The sequence below is a fragment of the Scleropages formosus genome, chromosome 1, assembly GCF_900964775.1.
Source record: "Scleropages formosus chromosome 1, fSclFor1.1, whole genome shotgun sequence".
NCBI classification, from domain to species: domain Eukaryota; kingdom Metazoa; phylum Chordata; class Actinopteri; order Osteoglossiformes; family Osteoglossidae; genus Scleropages; species Scleropages formosus.
The window spans coordinates 53,028,791-53,050,754 of NC_041806.1; the positions used below are offsets into that span (position 1 = coordinate 53,028,791).

General features: G+C 46.8%; 1 protein-coding gene across 9 annotated transcripts in view; it reads right to left on the bottom strand.

Moving 5' to 3' along the window:
- dysf (dysferlin, limb girdle muscular dystrophy 2B (autosomal recessive)) overlaps positions 1–21,964 on the bottom strand; it is an 80,784-nt gene that overhangs the window by 13,479 nt on the left and 45,341 nt on the right. For 6 of the 9 annotated variants that reach the window (XM_029253133.1, XM_029253132.1, XM_029253134.1 and 3 more), the window contains 6 exons: positions 21,513–21,614; positions 20,754–20,915; positions 19,582–19,747; positions 19,317–19,390; positions 8,149–8,208; positions 967–1,065 (listed from right to left, as the gene is read on the bottom strand). In XM_029253133.1, the coding sequence (XP_029108966.1) occupies positions 967–1,065; positions 8,149–8,208; positions 19,317–19,390; positions 19,582–19,747; positions 20,754–20,915; positions 21,513–21,614 (663 nt within the window). The remainder of the gene's footprint in view (positions 1–966; positions 1,066–8,148; positions 8,209–19,316; positions 19,391–19,581; positions 19,748–20,753; positions 20,916–21,512; positions 21,615–21,964) is intronic. The other 3 variants (XM_029253142.1, XM_029253138.1, XM_029253144.1) reach the window with 1 other exon arrangement.

Sequence of the window (21,964 nt, forward strand, 5' to 3'; positions counted from 1 at the left end):
TGGCTCGAAGTTTAAAGACGAATGCTGACAAACAACACAATTTATAGGGAAAATGTCCACGTCAAAAAGCTGTATTTTTGTACCAGCCAAAGACAAAATAAGCCTGAAAAATATATTGCTGGATACATCTCTGGAATTATTAAATATTCAGAAGAGGATACATTTGGAAACAAGTGCTCATAAAGTGAACTCTGACAAGGATGGGCTTGCGAATGACATCAGCACGGTAGCCCGTCTCAATCCCCGTGGAGTTCTGCCATGATTCATCGGAAATTCATGGCCATCAGCTTCCCAAGTGCATCGTGGGAAGTGGAGCAGTGGATTTTGGAGGGCCCTTGGGTTAGGCTTAATCATGACCTGACCTCTTAAACCACGAAGACAGCTTACATCCTCCTGGGTGGTTGAGCCCACCCTCCCAGTGGGTGGGGCAAACATATTACCAGAACCCAGAGCTGGCAGAGCTGCCGAGGGCCTCCACCCTGAAGAGGAAACGCCAAACAAGGCTCCTCCGCTCCAGGTGATGGAGAAGTAGGATGAGAGAAGACGGCTCTGCCTTCCAATTACTGCTTTGTGACAATGAAATTTCGGAACAATGTAATCACAGGGGGGAACCAAGGAGGCAGCTGGTAGTGGAGTGGTTGCAGCTGCTGCCTTTAAACCCAAAGGTTGTGGGTTTGAGTCTCATCTCCAGCAGCGGTACCCTTGAGTAAGGTACTAACCCAAAATTACTCCAGCAAAACTACCCAGCTGTGTAACTGGGTAAATAATTGTAAGTTGCTTTGGAGAAAGTGTCAGCTAAATGAACAAATGTAAATTTAGTCAGTTGTATGGCAAAAGCGGTGTAAAGAAAACTAGTCATGACTGATCGTGATTCTAACCGTTACGTGACATGAGCGGAACCCAACAAAAGAGTAAAACAATGAGTTTCAGGCTGGCAATGTTGAGAATGGCTGAGGGACACGGCACCTGGAGTGTGTCGAAACCTTTCTCCAGGTACGTTCCACATTTGCTCACTTCTCCTGATGACGCATAAAACTTGCTCCACCAGTCCATGAACTCTTCTTCCTGAGGAGGGAGAGATCGTGACACATCGCTGTCTGAAGCACGTGGCCACCACATGGAGAGACGAGGCCACCAGGGACCAGTGTGTCTTCACACGTTTTACACAACTCTGTCATAAAAGTGTCGCTCTGTGACTCGTGAATATCACAAAATGTGGTTAACAATTACCGAAATGCTGATGGAAAAAATTAACGACTTTGCAGTCACTTTAAAAAGCTCAAGGCTTTGGTACGTGCTATAAAATCTGCCTGAAAAGAGCTTCAGTTTTGATAGTAGTACTATGAATTTAACAGAACAATTGTTTAAATCATTAAGAATTTAAATTAAATGAAATTGTTTCAATTTGTCATTAATAAAATTATACATTATTTTGAAATTCTAAGACCATGCCTTTGTTGTTTTAACTAAAATGTACATAACTACGGATATCTACAGAGGTATTACAAGTAACAGTTAAAATATGCTGGCATGAACTGTAATAAAGATACAGTAAACTAGAAAGACACATTAATTTCGGCAAAAACTAAAATTGATGCAGGGTTATGTCACGCTGTACTGCATTCTAAGAACTTCAATTAAGAAGAGGCATATTGAAAAAATACATTACACAGAAAGAAAAAATTCTTTTTGCTGAACAAAAAGAAAAATTTAAAATGTATATTAAAAAATAAATCATGCACATCACAACATAAATAACTAAAAAATTGAAAGATTAAATTTTCCCTATGCTATGCTACCAGGTGTGAAATTTACTTACCCATTGTATCATCTTTGTCAAGCACAATAGGAATAGCAGAGATTAGTTCATTTAGTACATTTAGTACATTTAGTTAGTAAAATGTTCTAGTTAAAATGAGTAAAAATGACATTATTATTAGCATTTTACTTAAACATACTGCTTATAGTTTCCATTCTATAAATAAAGATATAATGACTTATTGATCAAAGCAAAGCACATGCACAACAAATTTAGTAAATAGAGCAAACTTTCAAGGTGTCTTTGAAAGCACAGATAGATAGATAGATAGATAGATAGATAGATAGATAGATAGATAGATAGAAGGCACCTTCAGAGACAGCAGGACACAAGCTTTATCGGCAACAAGTGGACCTTGAAAAAGGTTGCAGAGTGTTCATACTGGCAACATTTTTGGAAGAGGGAGCATGGAGAGCAGGGCAATATGTTGCAAAGTCATACCTGTGCACTACAAGTTTAGGGAAACCCGAATTCGTTCCAGAGCTCATACCACAGCGGAAACCTCTGTCCTACTACAGTGCCCCGATGAGAAATTCTGGATTGTTCTTCGTGTGCACTGAAAATAGGCAGTTCCACTACTCAAGGTGAACATATTCATGTTTGTTTGCCTCGTCAAACCTCTGATAGACTAAACAAGATAAGGATGGAGAGGGAAGCCCTGCAGCACACAGAATCACACCGGAGTCAACCTCACATTCCACCACATGAGAGCCAAAACCAACAACTGATTTTGAACTACTTGAGAGTGGAACCATCAAACTGCTAGAGGTGCGGGATGCAGGGAATGATCAGGTCCTGTACGTACTGTGGCACAGATCCTTTGACTGTCTTCTCGGCTGTGACAAGTGTTGAGCTTGAGTACTAAATTTGATATTGACAGCTACAGAGAGCCAGTGGAGAGAGACGAGGAGGAGAATAATGCTGAAAGGTTTTAGAAGCTCAAACACAACATCCACACACCTGTTGTCAGGTGTTACCTGCATTACTGATCAGGATGAACCCACACCCACAGCAGGACTTCAGTCCGTCTGCTGTGACACCATTTAGTCTATCCATTATGTCACTGCAAAGGTGTGACACTAGGATATTCATGAGGGCCTAAGGCCATTTCCCACATGTGCACTGTTAGTCGTCTGACGAAGGTCTGTGTGTTGGCACGCAGCAATGTCATCCTTGGCGTGCCTCATGCTTCTAGACATAAACACGTTCCTCAGTCCAATGAGGAAATGCTATCATGGGGACCTCAACCAAAACCAGAGGACAGGCCGTCTAGCACAATCCCATCCCAGGACCAGCTCATTATCCCAGTCTGTGACCTTCCACCCACGCAGGAATGGGTCTTCCAGTGCTGCTGTGATGCAACAAGAATCTGCTCTTCCAGAAGCAGAACAAAGACCTCTGGCACTGAGCAGGATGCTTGTGGCTTGTGTAAGACAGAAGTCATGGAGCCATATCTCCCCTCATTCTCACTCCCGAAACAATCTGGAAGGCTGTAGCCGGAGTCTGAAACTTGATGCAGGCGGGTTCATGAAGGGAGATACATGAGAATGCTTTGGCAGGGTGGTTTCAGCTTCCAAACCATTCCATTGTCAAAGTAGGAAGAGTTTCTTCTTCCAGATCATTCAAGAGAGCCCAGAGAGATGTGAGGGTATGCGAGCTCGCATGTGCTGGCAATCGGAATGTGAAATCAAATGTGCTGGATTTCATATTTCAGTTGTCCACTGTCATGTCAGGGTAGCAATCTGGAGCAGAAGGGCTGACAAGCGGTAGGTCTAACACTGCATTCAGGTGGGACTGTCCTGGACAGCACCAGTCCACACAAAGCTGACCGCCTACAGGCAGTCCCTTGAATGAGACGAGATGAGCAGAGAGAACTGGCACTGGGTGGTGAGGTCCAGCTGCGGTTTACATGGGAAACCAAGCCTGAATGTTGCCTTTCAGCTCAGGACTGCCAGTCACTGTGAACGGGCCATGTGCTCCCTGTCTCTGTGTAACGGAAACAAACACAGGCACGCCTCCAGTTATTGCTGCTCTAATTAATTGGGCCTCTGCTGTTATTATAAGAACTGCAGGCTGAAACTTCGCCTGTTAGCAGGAGGCCACTCTGGGTCAAAGAGGAGAGAGAGGAAGAACAAGTGGGAGCGTCAGAACGTACGAACCGCAATGGGGAGGGATGTTTTTCAAAGGCCTGAATGAAGGTATGGGATTGAATAAAGAGATATCTGGGCCTGAGTTATGCAAAGTGAAAGCCTTTATGTCTGAGTGAAACAGGAAGCGAGAGATGGTGGAAATCCATACCAAGAGGAGATGGACGTGCACAGAAACAGAAGCCAACTGAATGTTCCAGAAGACAGGGTGGGGTTGTGGGTGGATGCCTGTTCATAAATGTAGTCATATCACAGTCTTCCTGTTGGCAAGGTCCAAGTTATATAAGTGTATGCTGCTTAACATTAAATTAACACAGTTGTCCCTTGGTAGTTACATATCAAGCTACAATAAGTTGCTAAATCTGTTTTGTCACGATGTTGCATTTAACAGTAACAGGCAGTGCACAGAACGGTCGCTTCTTTCCAAATTACAGAAACATTTCCTAGTCCGTGTGATTCAAGAGAGCCCAGATGCCTTTTGTCAGATTATGAGAAGAACGTTGCGGGTGAGGAGAGATGCCGAGGTATGAGTACAGAGAGGGCTGGGATCAGAAGGCAAACAGAACTGAGCACTGAGTGTGTGGGGTGGTACCGCCAAGCTCGTGGCGCTAGGTTTGGGCCAGGGTGGGCGCTCACGCCGAGCCGTAGGGAATTACTCCGAAATGAAACTGGCATGAGCCTCAGGCGGTGACCCTCTCTGCTTGAGGTCCTCGTAGTTACTACAGAGTTCTGTACCGCGACACTACACTGTTGCTTAGCAGAACGCTTTTATCCAAAGTGACATAATGCCATGTACTTTGCACCTTTATTCATACTTACAAATGGAAATTTACGAAAGCATTTGAGGTTTACCTTCCTCAAGGGTACAACTGGAAATTTTACAGTCATAGGTCAAACTATTCAAACTACTAAACCAGTTCCTAGAAGGGAGCAGATCACAAAAAGCCACTTTCAAATATATTTAAGCACGTATAAAATGTGAGACAGCATGGCTGTAAGCACAAGTGTCTCTTGCTCAGGTTTCGTAGTTTACCGAGTATTCGTATCAGGTAAATATAGTTCTTCGGTCCGCTGTTCACTGGAAAGAATTCACTTTCAGTTTGATTACATTTCATTTTTGTAGGGCACTCCTCTCGCACAAGTGACACAGAAAGAACAAACCATATTAAAACTGACACTGGGAATTTGTGACGCAAAAGCAGAGAAATTTGGAACTTCATATAGGTTGTAGTCCAGCCTGGGAAACGTGCCCCCGACACAACCCCCCTTCCCAGGGAGAGGGTTTATGAAGTGACTCTTTCAGTGGTGCAGATGGATGCCAACGTCTGCGAGTAACATTCCTCCTCCACTGAGGAGCCAGATGTCAAGTGGGATCCAAAGTCATTGTGGTCTGTGTAAATCAAGTGCTAACTGAAATAACATCATGCAGAGGGCAGGAGCTTTCTCCAGCTCCGCGCTCTCTCCGTCGGAGCAGCGCCGCGCTCGAGGTCTACCGTGACCACCATCGGCACGAGGTGAACGAGGGCCACGGGGCGGGGGTCTATTCTGCTATTATTACTATCGAACTTTGGGAACTGAGGAGGAATGCAGCCACTTGACAAAACAAAACAGACGCGCGTTCTTCCACGGGCAAATTAATTCTCCTGTAGAACCGCAGATTTTTTAGCGTCTTTTTATGATCAGCTGGACATCCCGAGCGTTATTTAAACAGGGGAGCGAGACGGAAAACTCATTTGTCGGCTTTCGCAGTCGGAGCTTCTGCAGCCCTCTCAGGGTCACTGTCGGTTTCTGCATTTCTGTGGCTTTCAGAGAAAGCGCTCGTGTTCAGCTGCACCTCTCGCATTACAGCTCCCTCTGTCATTGAGATATGGCGGCTGTTGACCGTCAGTGCCACTGACCATAAATGTTCAGACAATTTCTGATGTAATCAACTTACGTACTGAGCTCTTGAAGTGATTCATCACTAAGGAGCAGGGTTCATGGCTTTAAATCTCACTGGGGTGGAATCTTGTCCTGGGTCACTCTGCAGTGCCAGTTCCCTGCTGGGTTCAGTTCTGGGCCGATGATGCATCTGCCATGTGCGTTGGCTAGGACCGGGCCTCCTTCCTCATGTTAGATGAGTATATAGAGAGACCACAGAATGCTGGGCTTTTTCTCTGCATTGCCCCCTCAGTTGTTTGGTGTCCATCCAACCGGCACCGAAAAGATCCTGGATCTTATTCCCAGGCAACTGAGCTTGTGATTTGCTGTGATAAATTAATCTTAAGCCCTCGTTAAGAGGAAATTGTTGCTATTAGGTGGGGAGAAGAGCCCACGAACGGGCCAGTCCGGTGCTCTCGCAGAGCAGTGACAGCAAGAGACACGTCGAAGATGATCTTTTGTTGTGACCCCAGATTTCGGAATACACTGTTTCCTCATCACCCGTTTCCCAGCATTGCACTGCTTAGCTGAAGCTCTCCGAGCACAACAGACTGGCACCAGAACATCCTCCCCCGGCTCTTGTAAAGTCTGAATCTTGAAAATTTAATTAGAAGAAAGCTGATTGAATGCACGTTTCTCTTTTCTCTGCTCTTTTTTTTTTTTTTTTTGGACGTCTGGCACGGGGATTCGCGTCGGGAATCTTTTAACAGTCCTATTTACTTTGGCTTTGGGGAGAGAGAAAATCTGGGTTTTGATCATCTGGTTTAAATATTTTCTAATAAAATAAATATCTTTGTTTGCAGAAAAGAAACCTCCATGTCTTGGCCAGTGTGTCAAAGTCAGTGCTACATTTGGAGCGTGATATAAACAAGCCACTATCAAAGGGCTTAATAGAATCTGGGGCCAGCACGAGTTACAGGGACTGTACCGCGGTACTGGCGCATATAAAACCAGATCACATGTGACCAGCGCTGCTCCTGTTGTGCAACCTCAGCTTGTCAGCTCCTTGAATTTGAGTCTAAACACACATATACAACTGTATATGTCTGTGACTCACACACACACACACACACACACACACACACACACACACAGACACACGCACTCAAAAGACAAGTATTTCAGTGCAAATTCCAACTTTGCCTGGAGATTTAAAGCAAAGAAGAAAAAGAGCAATAATGTTTGATTCAATTAGGCTTCTTGAGGTTTAATGTGAAACAGTGTCTGTCCCCCCAGCATTACAGACCGACTTTCTGCAAACAATGCGAACCGAAACAAAAGACGTTTTTCACGGGCATGGATACAAATGAGAAAGCAAATTTGGATTGCCATGGGGAATCAGACCTTTAATTCATCCTGGGGGACTGCTGTAAGTTGGGGAACCAAGCGCAGGATGTACCCAGGTTTGAGGTCTGCACCTCATGGAAAGACCCTGGTCCCAGGAAGCCTGCAGGAGCGAAGCAGGGAGCCTCCGATGCTGTATTATTTGCCCAAATGCCCTCCAGAGAGCATTTAGTGGAAACCCTGCTCCCTAAGTACTAACTCCCCTGAAGCGTACAACAGCCAGCCAGTGGAACAGGCTCCAGACCCGTGCAACCTGAGAACAGCACCCTGGCTCCAGTGGCCCAAATGCACTTAGACAGGGGGAAAAATGTCTCGAGTTCCTCAGAACGCATTTTTTTTTTTGTAGAAAAAAAACATCTTTGTCCTTACCGTGTTTCTCAACTTTCCCTAAATGCCCCTTTCAATTAGACTTCAGGTATTTGTGCCCCTTTCAGGGGAAAAATGGGCTGGAGGAGGGGGGGTCGAGATCCACCGCAGACTTTGCGGAGAACATGGGCACGAGCGAATGGGAAACGCTCGATCTCCTCAGCGGCAAGTCTGTCAGCTCTCCGTTTCATAACTGCTTTTTAATAATCCATTGGGAGCTGCAGGTTCATTGTTCGGTATCATTTAAGATGTATCACCTGGACCCTTTGGGAAGAACCACAATCAAGATTGCCACGCCCCTCTGTGCCATTTCATAACCTTGTCCCAGCAAAGCCATGTAATGGGTTACCAGCATGAACACAGCGACCCAAAGCTAAAACTGCATTGATCGTTCATCTTCTGTGAAGAGGCCAGGGATGCCCAACTGGCACTAGGATGAAAATCTCATCCGTGATCCACTAAGAGGTGGTCTTTTCCAAGGCTGCCCCAGTGAAGGTGGGCGTCTGCTTTCATACGAGGGTCACAAAGAGAGAAGGTCTGGATCATACGTACATGGAGGCTGGACCGAGAGGAGGAGATGTTAATTATGGCAGAGCTGGTGCCGTCTGCAAGCTAAAAACCAAGAGCATCGAATGAGCTGGTTAGGGTTAGACACAATTACAGCAGCCAGAATCAAACCAGAACTTTAAAGATGGTAAAAATGGATAGTTCAATTTTTAAGGTAGCTACACGTGTCTTTTTTTGTCTTAGCAGTTGTATTCATAATGTTCTTTTTAGTTCGGATTTAATTCCAGCTTAGCAAAAATATTAAATTAATTGCAAACGCGCGCACACACGCACACTCACACACACTCACACAGTATGACATAGTAAACCGTTCAAATACAAGTACAGAAGCATGGCATTCATAGATGGATGATGATGAAAATTCTATTAGTTTTACACACAAACACAAAGGGCATTTTTAACAAAACATAATGAAGAATTATAACCAAAAAAGATCAGTTAAAAAGCTTTGCTAAAAATAATGATATTATGACACTATACTGTAGTAAAAAAGCATTTTTCAGTTTTGTTATTGTTCAGCTGATGGGACTCTGGGTTCAGAGCCTTTATGCTGCAGACAAGGAGCAGAGAAGCTCACTGGGATGATCTCAACCAGAAACCTTCACCAGACACCACGCAAGAGCACTGATGGTTAGGATGATCTGCAGGTCCTTGCTAGAACTCTACCTTTCTTCAGGAGAGTGGTTTTTGGGGGGAAAATTGCTTCTACCGGTCCACACTTGGCTGCTGACCTTTCAATCATTATTTTTTCCTCAACAGACTTATATCTCCCCAATTCTGCACTTCCATAATGATTCTCAGTCCTCAGAGCATGGCTGCCCTCCGTGCAGAGTCACATACGAACCCACCCCAAGAGCTCATCCTCTTGCCTCTTGTTAATGGCCTCATTTCAGTCTTTCTTACAATAACCTTCAGCTCTGTGATGGTTGAATATAAATGAATATAAATGCAGTGCATTAGTTTTATCATTCTTAGCCCCACATGAATGAATACGATGGTAGTAGAAAGTGCAGCAGCCCAGCAGCACTAATTCAATGTAGAGGGATGAGGATGTGGATGCAGACTGAGCTGTGAGAAGAACTTTGTGTTGTATCATTCAGAAAGATGACTCACTCTGAAGATGATCACCTCCAAATCAATCTTTACCCAGTGTTCCTTTAACATTGTAAGAAAACTGTATATTTACATAGGTGATAATTACAGCATTAAATATATTTCAATTATTCTAATTAAAGAAGTATTTATTAAAATCAGCAATTGGTGTTTTTTTCTCTGAACATCTCAAATATCTTATTTTTCCATATGTGTTATAAACCACCTGTGCTGACCTTCATGGGCAGATGTGAGAAACCTTTATACACTAATACCAGTGGGATTCCACCAGTTCTAAATTATTCTCACAGCTGTGATCCAAAGTGGTTGTAAAAGAGTCCGGTGCTGGGGTTCAGTCAGTCAGATCTTAGTTCAGGCAAACCGCACTGAGTTATGTCTTCTACTTTAAATAACAAATTTAATAATGTGCTACTTTAACTCGTTAAATAATATGAGTCTGGCAAACACCGAAATAAATGAAAAAGATTTTATGATTGCCAAAAATGTTCAGCGTGCATAAATTTATCAGCCAAAGCACAGGCCAAACTTTATTATATTATTAATACATTTATTTATTTAGCAAACACTTTTCTCCAAAGCAACTTCCAATGGATAGTGTTATGAGCCCACACACCTTATTCGCCATGGTGACTTACACTGCTAGATACACTATGTACAATGGGTCACTCATTCATGCATTGGGCTGGAGGGGGAGGGGACACACCCAGGACGGGACACCAGTCTGCCACAAGGCACCCCAAGCAGGACTTGAACCCCAGACCCACCAGAGAGCGGGACCCAGCCAAACCTGCTGGGCCACCGTACCGGCCCCCCTTATTATAAATATATTATATTTTATATATATATATATATATATATATATAAATATACGTGTGTGTTTATAACATATTATTATTATTATTATTATTATTATTATTATTATTATTATAGCAACGTTAAATCAGATCTCAGTTTGGGCCTTTATTTTGGTGAATCTTCTGCCACTGAACGGTCCGACTCTTCTTCGGCTACAAGCATGGCCAAAATTCGAAGAGCCTCTAACCAATAAATCACACCGTGGTCCATCTTATGAAACTGCAAACCCCAATAAAAAATAAATCCTGTTATATTTATATTGGACGTTTTTCAGGAATTGCATTTTTTAAATATGTCTCCAATAATGTTTTTACCAGACTCAGTGGGGAGGGGGAAGAAGCCAATGTCCTCTCTTCCTGCATCAAGACATTTAGTCATGAACAAAAGAGTACCAGCATGCGTGCACAGTAAATGAAATGCTGCAGTCCTCGCAAGTTGCTTCGCATTAAAGTGTCAGTCCGATAGAATAACAACCATAAACCTCATAAAAAGCCACGAGGTAAACAAAAAACCCAGCATCGATTTCTAGAGGGACCCATATAATCTGCTGCAGCGTCATGCGGTTCGAAACTTCTTGCTTGTTGCTCATTGCTATTAAGAATTCAGCTGCACACTATGGATAGGATGAGCTGTAATTTCAGCTCAGTTCATGGGTGTTCACACCATCCACGATATTTATTTACATTCATGTTCACGTGTTTTCATTGACCAGATGCTTTTCTCCAAAGGATTCGCAGTTCGCAGTAAACAAAAGTGCAATTCACAGTATAGATGAACAGCTATATATGACAAATGTCACACTTCCTTACGGTGGTGGACGGTCTCTTACCTAACTTACAAACTAGCACTGTACATGTTTCTTACACGACTACTTTGGTTAGTCCTGGAGCATACGTGCAAGTGGCAGAAAAAACTGTATGACTTACAACAGTGGAACTCCCTAAACTCTACATTAACCCCTTTCTTTGGGGTAACATGCTACACAGCCTACATGATTTAATCTCATCCATGTAGAAAGCTTGACGTACTTTTTGCTTCACTAAGGTCATTTTCATTATTTGCTCTCAAGGATACAACAGAATAGCAACAAAACCACATGAGAACTCAGCGCTTCTGTAGCACCGTTGAACAGTTTACGTCTTCCTGAGGCTGTACTCCAAAGTAAATTACAGCTACTTACACTGATTTACCCATTTATACAGCTGGATAATTTTTACTGTATCAATTCAGGGTAAGTACCTTGATCAGGGGTACTACAGCAGGATGGGAGACTAGAACCTGAGCCTTTCAAGTGGAAGGCAGAAGCACTAACCACTACATGGTCCGCTGTCCCACGGTATGAACATCTTTAGCCAAACAGACACAAAGGGTCAAGATGTGCGGCGCCAACAGAGACCATGTGAAGGGATGTCTGAGCTCCATCAAGGGACTACTTGTGTCGGGGGTCTAAGTAACAGTAAAGACAAACATTGTCGAAGCCAAATAAGGGGTAGGGTTGGCACCCTCATGCTTCGGCCTTGCCGAAACGGAAGACTACCTAACAGCATACTAGCATGAAAATACCCTCGACCACACTGGACATCCTGTCTGAGAAGGAAGGTCAACCATTCCCTCTCCTGTCTCATGCAAATGTTGAAATCTGCATGTTTGTGTTTGCAACGCTGGAAGGGGCATACATGGCGCCAGCTGCCCTCGCTTGAGAAAGAGGTGAAAGCAGACGAAAGAGATGGAAGCACACAACACGGCAGAGACGCGAAGAGCCTCCTACGCCGGAGATCCACAAAGACTTCCAGGAGCAAGAGAAGGAAACAAGGCGCATTTCCTTTCCCTCGAAGCCCAGTTCCCTGGGCGCCACCTCCCCATACCCAACGCGACTGCTCGACATTACGTACGCTGCCATCCTAGAGCAGAGTGTCCCCCACCCTTCGGGTCCTGGGGTTGACCCTTGGCGGGGAGTGCGGGACAGGAAGCTCTCGTGGCGCCTGTGGTGAGAGGCCCACGGGCAGGCGGGGGTGCGCCTGGCTTGCAAGGATCCACCACATCAGAGTGCGGCCCATCCGTTTCAACGGCTGCCACTGCATTGTGCCAGGGCACTATATACACAGAGCAACAAAGATTCCGACATGAAATAAGTCTAAAAACCCTGAAACGCTCCGTCTCCAACGCGGCCTAATTAGGAGCAGGCCTTTGGTTCGCGACTGTCTTTTACACCAGAATGGCATTGCATTACAACTTGAGTTCTAAGCCATCAGATGTTCTCCAAGGGGGAACTCAGAGCTCTGGATGCGAGCTGAGGTCACTAACTCCATCTCTGCCCCAAGCTGTACTCTCGAAGGCACAAAACCTGTTGCTTCAAGATGTCCTAGAGGGAGACCTGTGCTCTACTGAGACTACAAATACACAGATGGTGAACAAGTTCCTGTGGGGTGGGAAGCCATTACGGAGTCAACCAGACAGCTGTGTTCTATCCAGAGGTGCCCTGACTGCTGAAACAGTTCAAGAGCAGAAACTCCTTACAGGTTCTGTACAATTTGCTCTCTCACACAAGCATTTGCTTCAACATCTACTTGAAGTACCCTCATCACCGACATGATTTTTAGAAACTGCTTGGATAACTGAGTGAATGCGTGTGTAGCTACCTTGCAATAGAGTGCCATTCCATCCAGGGAGTACCCTTGACTAGCCTTGAGCCTTGTGTTTCCAGGATGGGCTCTCAACCACCATGACCCTGATTTGGAAAAGGACTAACCAACAGTGGCTTAGTGAGAGAATAAGCAAGCGCATGATCAGTAAAATCTGCATTAAGCTAAGGTCTATCCTGGAAAGACAGCTCATCTTCAGGAAACACTAGGAATAGTTCACCACAACGGGCTCTTCTGGTCCATGTGGGAAAACTGAAGAACTGAAGGAGCAATGCGCAAGAACACTTTTGTGCTGCTCATTCTCCCCAATTATCCCGTTTTTCTAGTCGATACGTGCACCAAATTCAGAGTGAAATGTCTTCAACCGACTTGTCCCTAACCCAACCAGTACCAAAGGTTCAACACACAACCAGCCATGAATAGAGGAAGAGCATGCCGCGAGAAGAACCCCTCTCGGTTTCAGATTACCAGAAATCCTGGATTGTGCTCCCATGTGCACATCTTTACTTTTGTTGATTTTGATGTAATAATTGTATGTATTTTGATTTATCGGAAAAAGACAGAAATACGTAACAAAGTACTAGCAAAGCTAAAAATCCAAAGAGAAAGAATTCCTTACGACTAGTGGGGGGGGGGGGTTATGGTCGGCGCACAATCCTTAGGATATGAACGCCTCAGGTTCAAATCCCACCTCCTGCCGCAGTTTCCTTGACCAGGGTGCTTACCCTGAATGGGTACTGTAAAATACTCTACTGTATGAAAGGGGACATCAGTACGTCTCTTGTTGTATAATCAGTAATCAGTGTCAGTCGCTTTGGGCAAAGGAAGCGGCCAAAAAAATCGCTAATGGCTGCAGACACAGGGAAAGACTATGAAATCCCAAGCACACGTTGCTTGTGTTACACTCAAGTTGATGTCTGTGTTCACTGAACTGCCTTGTTGCTCTTTTGCTGACATTATTCACGAAAGGAAACCTTAGAAACGTTGATTAAAACACGGAGGTTCCAACTGCACCTGAGTCCTGCCATGGATTTTTTTCCATCAGGATGAAGGATGGACCAAGGACCTTCAGGTGACAGAAAAACATCTCTCCACCACACGTTTAAGTGAAGGGGTTTCTACTGCAACAGAGCACTTGTCCATACTCATCAATCCATCCCAACTTAATGCTCAACTGATGCCGAGGAGAAGGCCATGACTTCCTGCAGTTATCCTTCAGACATGAAGATCTTGTGCTCCTCTCCGCGCCCACTTCCTGCTCCGTCACCCAGGCATGATGGAAATGTTTATGTAGGGTACAGCAAGCTGCTCCATGCCCAACCCATCAGTGAACCGTTGAGAGAATGTCCAAAAGTACGTTGAGTCAAGGCGAAGTGGGCACCAGAGCGAGAGAACTGCTACATGTCGGCCAGTGAATCTCAAGACTTCGGACGCATTTGGTCCAGCTCTGCCATGTGCTCAGCTCACACAGCAGGAACTCGGCATAAACCGAGTTCCCCAATGGAACGTGCGGTTGGACGGAGGCACATCTCAACACATCTCTCCCGCGATGGGTTGCCTCCCGCATTGGATAGGCTGTTTGTCTTGTCACAGGGACGGATTCCATCCCCACCCCTCCCCGCTCCATGTTTCAGCACGAGATCCAGGGGGCCAGAAGGGCCCTCCTCCAAAACCAAAGGCCCAAGGCAAATTTTCGCATGGGTTTCTGTGGTTGCGGTCGTTTGCTTATGCCGACCCGAGCAACACGTTCAGTGGTAGAGTTTGTGCAACGGTGCCAAGAAACAAATTAGGCAAAAAATGCTTCTTAAGAATATAGTGTTTCTGAAACATTAAAACATATTGTAGTCTAGCTGAAAATATGTCCCTACTTATTGTGCGATAATATACTGTTATTATAGGTTATTACATTAATTTTCACTGGAACTGTCAAATAAAAGCATGTGTTAGTTTTTCTTAACTGTTTGTGTGCAGTTCTTGAACCTAAATTAAAAATTTTCTAAACATAAAAGACAATGGTATGACACATATCGTGTAATACCTCACAATTGTATTAAAAATACTCTTTCAACCCAAAGCACTTTAGAGTGATAAGCTATTTACACCAAGTTACAAATGTATACAACAGGGGAATATTTACAGTCTCTGTTCAGCATAAGTACGTTGATCAAGGGTCCTACAGCAGAAGGTGGGATTTGAACCTTAGATCTCCAGCCACGTCAACAGCTGTAACCACGATGCTACGCAAACGTTAACACGTTAAATACTAATTGAAGGTTCCACAACACTGTGCGTAGGAAAGAACTTAAATGTAACATTTTCCCAAAGGATAAACACTGACTGCAGTAAGAGACGGACTTGCCTTTCATGACTCCGCCCACTTTTTCATTCAGTAAACTGAAACCAGTGCAAATAGTGCCAACTGCTGACTTGTGGACAAAAACTCATGAGACAGGCGGCAAAGAGAGACACTGTAAAGCATACCGAATGCTTTCACTCGTCACGTGGGACTGGGACGGCTGAGCGTAGACGAACAGTGTACGTTGCTTTGGAGAAAAGCGTCGCCTAAACAAATAAATGCAGGACAAAACTTCCATGTACGAATATCCGTCCACTTCCCAGCTCCCAGGCCTCTTCATCTGTCTCCTTGCTCCATTTTTCATTCCCTTACTTATTTATTGAAACACACATTTTAGCGGATGAGCGATGACCGTGCACAAAAATTAAACGTAAAAAACTATTTAAAAAATATACTACTTAAAGGAACACCCCGTTATATAACGTATAAATCGCTGTGTCACCGTGAAAACCTGTAACCGTAGTCAGTTTGAGCAAAACGTAATGAAGTGAAAGTGAGTAAAAAATACACTGCTGGGAGGAAGTGTAATGCAGCCAAGCAGTGACACACAGGTGGACACTTCGCTCACAGGTGCAGCACTGCAGCCTTTTACTCGTAGGTCCTGAAGCACAAAAATAAATCACGCGCCAGCGGTGGGCAATCAGTGTAAACAACCATCTAAATACAGTATCTGTTCTTCTAAAGCAACTCCCAAAACACAGCTAAGGCACATCCCCACTCCGCGGTAAAAGCAGAGTAATTGTACTTTATTTTCTTTTACATTTAACTTTAATTAAGTCCTTCCTGTCGGGGGGGTGCGGTGGCGCAGTGGGTTGGACCGGGTCCTGCTCTCCGGTGGGTCTGGGGTTCGAGTCCCGCTTGGGGTGCCTTGCGACGGACTGGCGTCCCGTCCTCGGTGTGTCCCCTCCCCCTCTGGCCTTACGCCCTGTGTTGCCAGGTTAGGCTCTGGTTCCCCGTGACCCCGTATGGGACAAGCGGTTCAGAAAGTGTGTGTGTGTGTGTGTGTGTGTGTGTGTAAGTCCTTCCTTCAAATAACAGGTTACATGCCATGTCCTTAACCACTCTACCCCCTGATGACCAACAAAGAAGTGCCCAGTCCCATGTGACAGGAGGATCACTGAAGGTCATCGTTGCTCCCATGTTCCTGCTCAGCAGCAGCTGATGAGCGTCTGCTCACCTTTTCATGTTATTTACTGCAATACACGGTACAAATGTACCAGCTTTCCATGGCCAGAAGCGACGTTAAAGCACAGACACGGAATTCACATTTATTTCCATGAATATCGCTTTAGTTTGAGAACAAATTAAACTCTGTTCTCAGATTTGTTCAGTGGAAAACACTAATATTTCCCGGTGCCCTTTTTGCAAGTTTCTCGTGTGGGATTTAAAAAAAAGAAAAAGACAAAACTGCACATGTAAAATATCTTTCCACTTGGAGAACAAGATTTTTCTGTTACATGGAAAGCCGATGGCTCGGCGCCCATCGGAATGAAGGGGTCAAACAACGCAAATAAACGCAGCAGCACCGCTGCGATACGGCCCACATTTCTGTGGCCATCGCCAGGGCAACCCCGCGGCCACAATCCCTCTCATTATTATTTTTATTCTGTGACTAAACAAATAAAGGCTGAAAGGTTACATCTGGGAGATGGAAACAATTTTCCAATTTCCATAATCCCTTCAATTTTTTTAACATTGTTTTTATTTATTTTCTGATATTTTTAGGCTGTAGCCATGAAAGGGAATTGATGGGCTCTCGTGGTGACATTGGTTCTGTTTCCACTTTCCGTGGTCTGTTTCGGAGGGTAGCGACTCGGCCCCGAGCGCATTGTGATCCGCCCGATCATGTCCGTCCGGGCTGAGCTCCCACCGCAGACCACTTGAAAGCAAAGTTCCTGTGTCTTCACTCCAGCAGGAACATCAGGAAAGCAGGTAGTGGGATGGCTTAGAGCACAGCCCCGTAACCGGAATGCTACCGGTTCTAGCCCTCGGAGGGGCTCCCGTACCGCCGAACGATAAAGGCTCCGCTCGGAACGTCGCACGGAGGCTATGCAGCTACGTGGTTGTTTTCATGCGGTGGAGCAGCGGCATGTTGGTAAGGAAGAGTCGAGCAATTCTGCAAACCCTCATTCCGCATCCATAAACTAGGGTGCGAGCCTGTGAGACATTCCAGTAGTTGTCCATCACTACTGTCCTCACTGGTTGCTTTATTTCCCTGTGTCCCCCAGAGAATCGCAGCATGTTGGAAACACCTGAGTCACTTGGGAAGCTGGCAGTGGAAGCAGCGCGCCAGCATTCTCCAGATGCCGCTGGGAACGGCGGCCACTGATCAGGAGCACAGACTCCGACTCTGTCCTGCTTGTTATACTTGACCGGACACCCGAAGATTTATTTTCTCCCCTTCGTAGGCTCTGTTGGAACACCGGTAGGGCTGTATGATCTAGGGCACAGCACTAACGTCCGACCCAAGACACACATCCTGTGGTCATGACTCAAGCACTGGTGCTGAAGCTGAAAACAGGGCAAAAACTGGTCAGCCGGTAGCATAGTGGTTAGAGCTGCTGCCTTCGGTTACCTCGAGCTGTAGTACCTTGACCGAGGTACTGACCCTAAATTGCTCCACTAAATATTACCCAGCTGTGTAAATGGGTAAATAGCTGTAAAGTAGCTTAACATTGTAAGTTGCTTTGGAGAAAAAGTGTCGGCTCAATGGATAAACGTAAATGCGAAACCGCGTTCGTGTTCTGCCGAAGGTGCCAAGGACAGGACTTCATGCAGTGAAGCTCCATGAGAAGGGAAGACGCTACTGCTGGACACCCCAGCGAAGGACTTTGCCTGAGCCACCAAAACAGAAACCCAGGTGTACAAACATGCACAAAGTAAAATGCATAATTTCACCTCATTAAGGGCCTCCTGGATACAGGTAAAGAGCCCAACGCTGAGCTTTACCGGATCGTAACCCAAGTGAGGTCGATGTGGGGTCGTCACCCAGGACTAACACGCGGGGCACAGTTTCGGAGAAGAACCGAGCGGCGAAAGTCACTTCTCGCCGACCGCACGTCTCCTTCACCGTGTGAATTTAAATAAACCCCGAGTGGCGAGCGAAGCCGTCGGTGCGAGGAATGCATGCGGAGCACAGTTCGCCGAGGACTCTGTGGACTCCGTGCACGTTTATAACTTTTTTCCACCAAACCATAATGAGTATTATTGTTCTGCTGAATGTAATAAAGTTCTGGGCCTTTTGTCAAATTAATGTGCAATGATTTGAATACACAAAGCATATTTAACGTGAGCTACTGCCGCCGTGGTTTTGGACGACGACCAGATATTCCACCCTCGGGGGGCTAAACCGAAGGGCTCTTTATAATTTACCCACCCAGGGATGGATTTCTAAAACTGTTTTATGTGCGTCTTCAGCCTTAATCGCTTTTTTGAGTAAGTGCAGTGAGGACCTTGTTTATTACTCTCTCTGTGTTTGGCAACAGACGGCAATAATTTAGCATAAGCAAAAGTATGTAGTTGTTTACTTATCGTTAAGTGCTGCACAATGTGGCCCGAACGAGAGGAAATGAGATCACGCGTGAGCCGAGGAGGGACCGGAGGCTAAAGCCCCGAGCCGGTGGGCCGTGAAGTAGCTACCGGTGTCGCCGACACAGCGTGGGGGAAGCGTGCGGCACGGTGGACTCCAGGTCCAAGACCACATTTCCACGTGTCCATCTCGCTCACGCTTCTCTTCAAAGCGACAGACGGGTCATTTTTACTCTACCGATTCAGTAAAATGGTCAGCGGAACCGCAGCAGGACTTGCGGGCGCTTGTCCCCCTTCGTTGCCGGGGGGCTCGGCTCGTCCGGCTGTGTCCGTGGCGCGAGGGACGCCTCGGGGACAGATGCGGGGGAAAAGGCCCAGCGGAGAAGGCTGTGCGGGACACAGTGAAGCACGGAGGCCCTTGAGGAAGAGAACCTGTCCCCTGTTCGTGCCCCTGCTGAAGAAGGAGGGGATCCCGAAAAAGGTCCGGCTGCGAACCGGACCACAAACTCAGCCGCGCACGTGGAAGGGGATCCCTAGATGCTTCCGGAAGAAACGAGTCCCGCTTCAGCCCTCCGAGATCTGCACGGCTTCACACGAAGAGCAGGCAGAGGCTCTTTCTCGCTCCGGCACAACGGGTCACGGGTCAGCGCTCTGCCTACCTGGCCGCGAAGGAGAGGCTCCTTGTCGTCGATGTCAATCAGCACGTCATCGCGGGGTGTTTCGCACGCCTCATCTGGGGACGTGCAAAAAAAGAAACCGTATGCGTCGCCGCCGAGTTCCGTAAAGCACGGTAAAGTAGAGTACGGCCGTACTACACCTTCGCGGCTCCCCCTGCTCAGCCCAGCTCCGGACCCCCGGCTCCCCACCTTCGGTCCCGCCGTCCTACTGCTGCGTTCCCCGCCTTGCGGGCCACCCGCCCCTCACCTTGATCCTCATCCTCGGCGTCCCTCTCCGGGCTCTCCGGCAGGCGGCGGAACTCCTCCAGGCTGCGGATGGTGCACTGGCCCACGACGGGCTTCCGGCCAAACTGCCGGTTGTCAATCACCTTCACCACGATGGGGGGCATGTAGAGCTCCTCCTGGGGCAAGTTCTGAAAAGCAGGGTGCTTGATTAGGAAGTAGGGAAGATACTACAACGTGTCACATATGAACTGTGGAATAGACTCATCCGGATGTGCATCTCCAGCAATATAATACAATGTAGTGTTTTACTGTTCACCCCACGAATGACAGAGGAACGTGTGGCGCAGGCTACTTGTACCTCAAATGGATGAGTAAATGTGTCAATAAAAGGAGGAAACGCAGCGACCGCCAGCGACCGCCAGCGTAGCGATGTACCGTACGGTAGCAGTGATGAAGAGGAAGCGGTGAGAACGTGGTGATGAAGGGGACAGGAAAAGAAAAACTGCACGCTGGCGTCAAACTGAAGAAAACAACCATCTGGGAGCCACAGTCAACAGGTGCATAAAGTGGATGAAGTAAGGCCAGCCCCGGGTACGGGTCGTGACCCTGAACGCAGCAGTGCCCTGTCCCGGTGACCCTAAACGCCGGTACGTGAGCACAGTTAGTGACCAGTCGTTCCGATACGTTCATTTTATTCATCTTGTTTCATTGCATTCATTAATATGATGATGGGGGCGCGGTGGCCCAGCGGGTTGGACCGGGTCCTGCTCTCCGGTGGGTCTGGGGTTCGAGTCCCGCTCGGGGTGCCTTGCGACGGACTGGCGTCCCGTCCTGGGTGTGTCCCCTCCCCCTCTAGCCTTACGCCCTGAGTTGCCGGGTTAGGCTCCGGTTTGCCGCAACCCCGTTTGGGACAAGTGGTTTCAGACTCTGTGTGTGTAACAATAATTATCAGTATTATATTCAGGGGACACGAACACTCAACTCTTCACAACTCATTTACATGAATTGCTCTTTCAATAAGCCTTCATAGAACACTGTACTACTCCCGTGCTGGAGAACATCCCCCGACCCTCGGGAACAGTTTCATGACCCTCGCTTGGGTCGCGACTCTTACTTCGCGAACCACTGACTGCAAACGGTCAAAAGTAAGCATGTTAAGCGTGTGAACAGCAGGGACACTCGGAAGAGACTCACCACGTCGATGAAGAGCGTGTTGATGTCAAAGTTGGGCTTCTTCTTGGCGTTGCGGATGACGCAGGACTGCACCACGGCTCCGCCGCACTCCACCAGCAGGCTGGGCGACGTCACGCTGGCCAGCTGGTAGCTCTTGAGGTTGCGCAGACCCCACGCCAGGACCTGTGGGTTTGCGAGCGGGGCACGGTGTGTCAGGCTGCCAAGCGCACACGCTTCAAACTGGGGCGCAGAGCAACGGCCCTTTAGTGTCACACGGTGCAGGGAAAGAACTGACACGCTGACACAGCGGGACAATTTTCACTGCATCCACTCAGGGTGAGAACCTTGATCGAGGACACTGCAGCAGGGAGTGGGACTCAAACCCAGCACCTTCTGTTTCCACTAGGCGACAGCTTCAAGGACTACACATGAGGATTGCACGGCAGGCGGGTGAACTGTGGTCAGCAGCTGGCATCATGGTTAGTACTGCATCCTGAGACTCGAAGGACCCAGGTTCGAATCCCACCTCCTGAATTACCCTTAATGAAGGTACTCACCCTTTAACTTGAGGCAGTAAAAGTTATCCTGCTGTATAAGCAGGTAAATCATCATAAGCTGCTTTATAGAACACATCGGCTTAACGAAATCACTACTGCAGTCCCGCAGAAGGAGGCCACGGTGAAACTCTTTCGAACCCGTCCTTAGCGAAAAACCCCTTGGAGTGAGGAGCGCCTGTCCTCCGTACGACGGAAGGAGGAAGCCGAGGCCCGACTCGCTCACCTCGATGGCGGTGCGCTGCAGGACTGGCTTGATGCCCTGGGGCACCACGTAGATGTTGGGCCCCCGCTGGGGTGGGGGGTACGGCAGGTCAGAATCTGAGGGCTGGAGTAGAAAAGCGGGACAAAATGGGTCAGAACCGTGGAGCTGCGCTGCGTTTGCTTATTTATTCACTTTCAGCTTCATTCATCTGCTTATTCATCTGTTTGTTCACTTCACTTGTGACTGTACACACATGCGTGTCGTGTGTGTGCGCGCGTGTGTACCGTAGTACACCGCGCACTGCAGCAGGACCGAATTTCCCTCTGCAACTAATAAAACTTCATTTAATCTTTCTTGCCTTCATTCAGTATTTGAATGAAGGTCGATGTGGGATGGAAAAATACAAACTATATCTAAAGATGTGTCTTTACCTCACGCAGATATGAAACATAGTTTTATTTCTATTTTCAGTG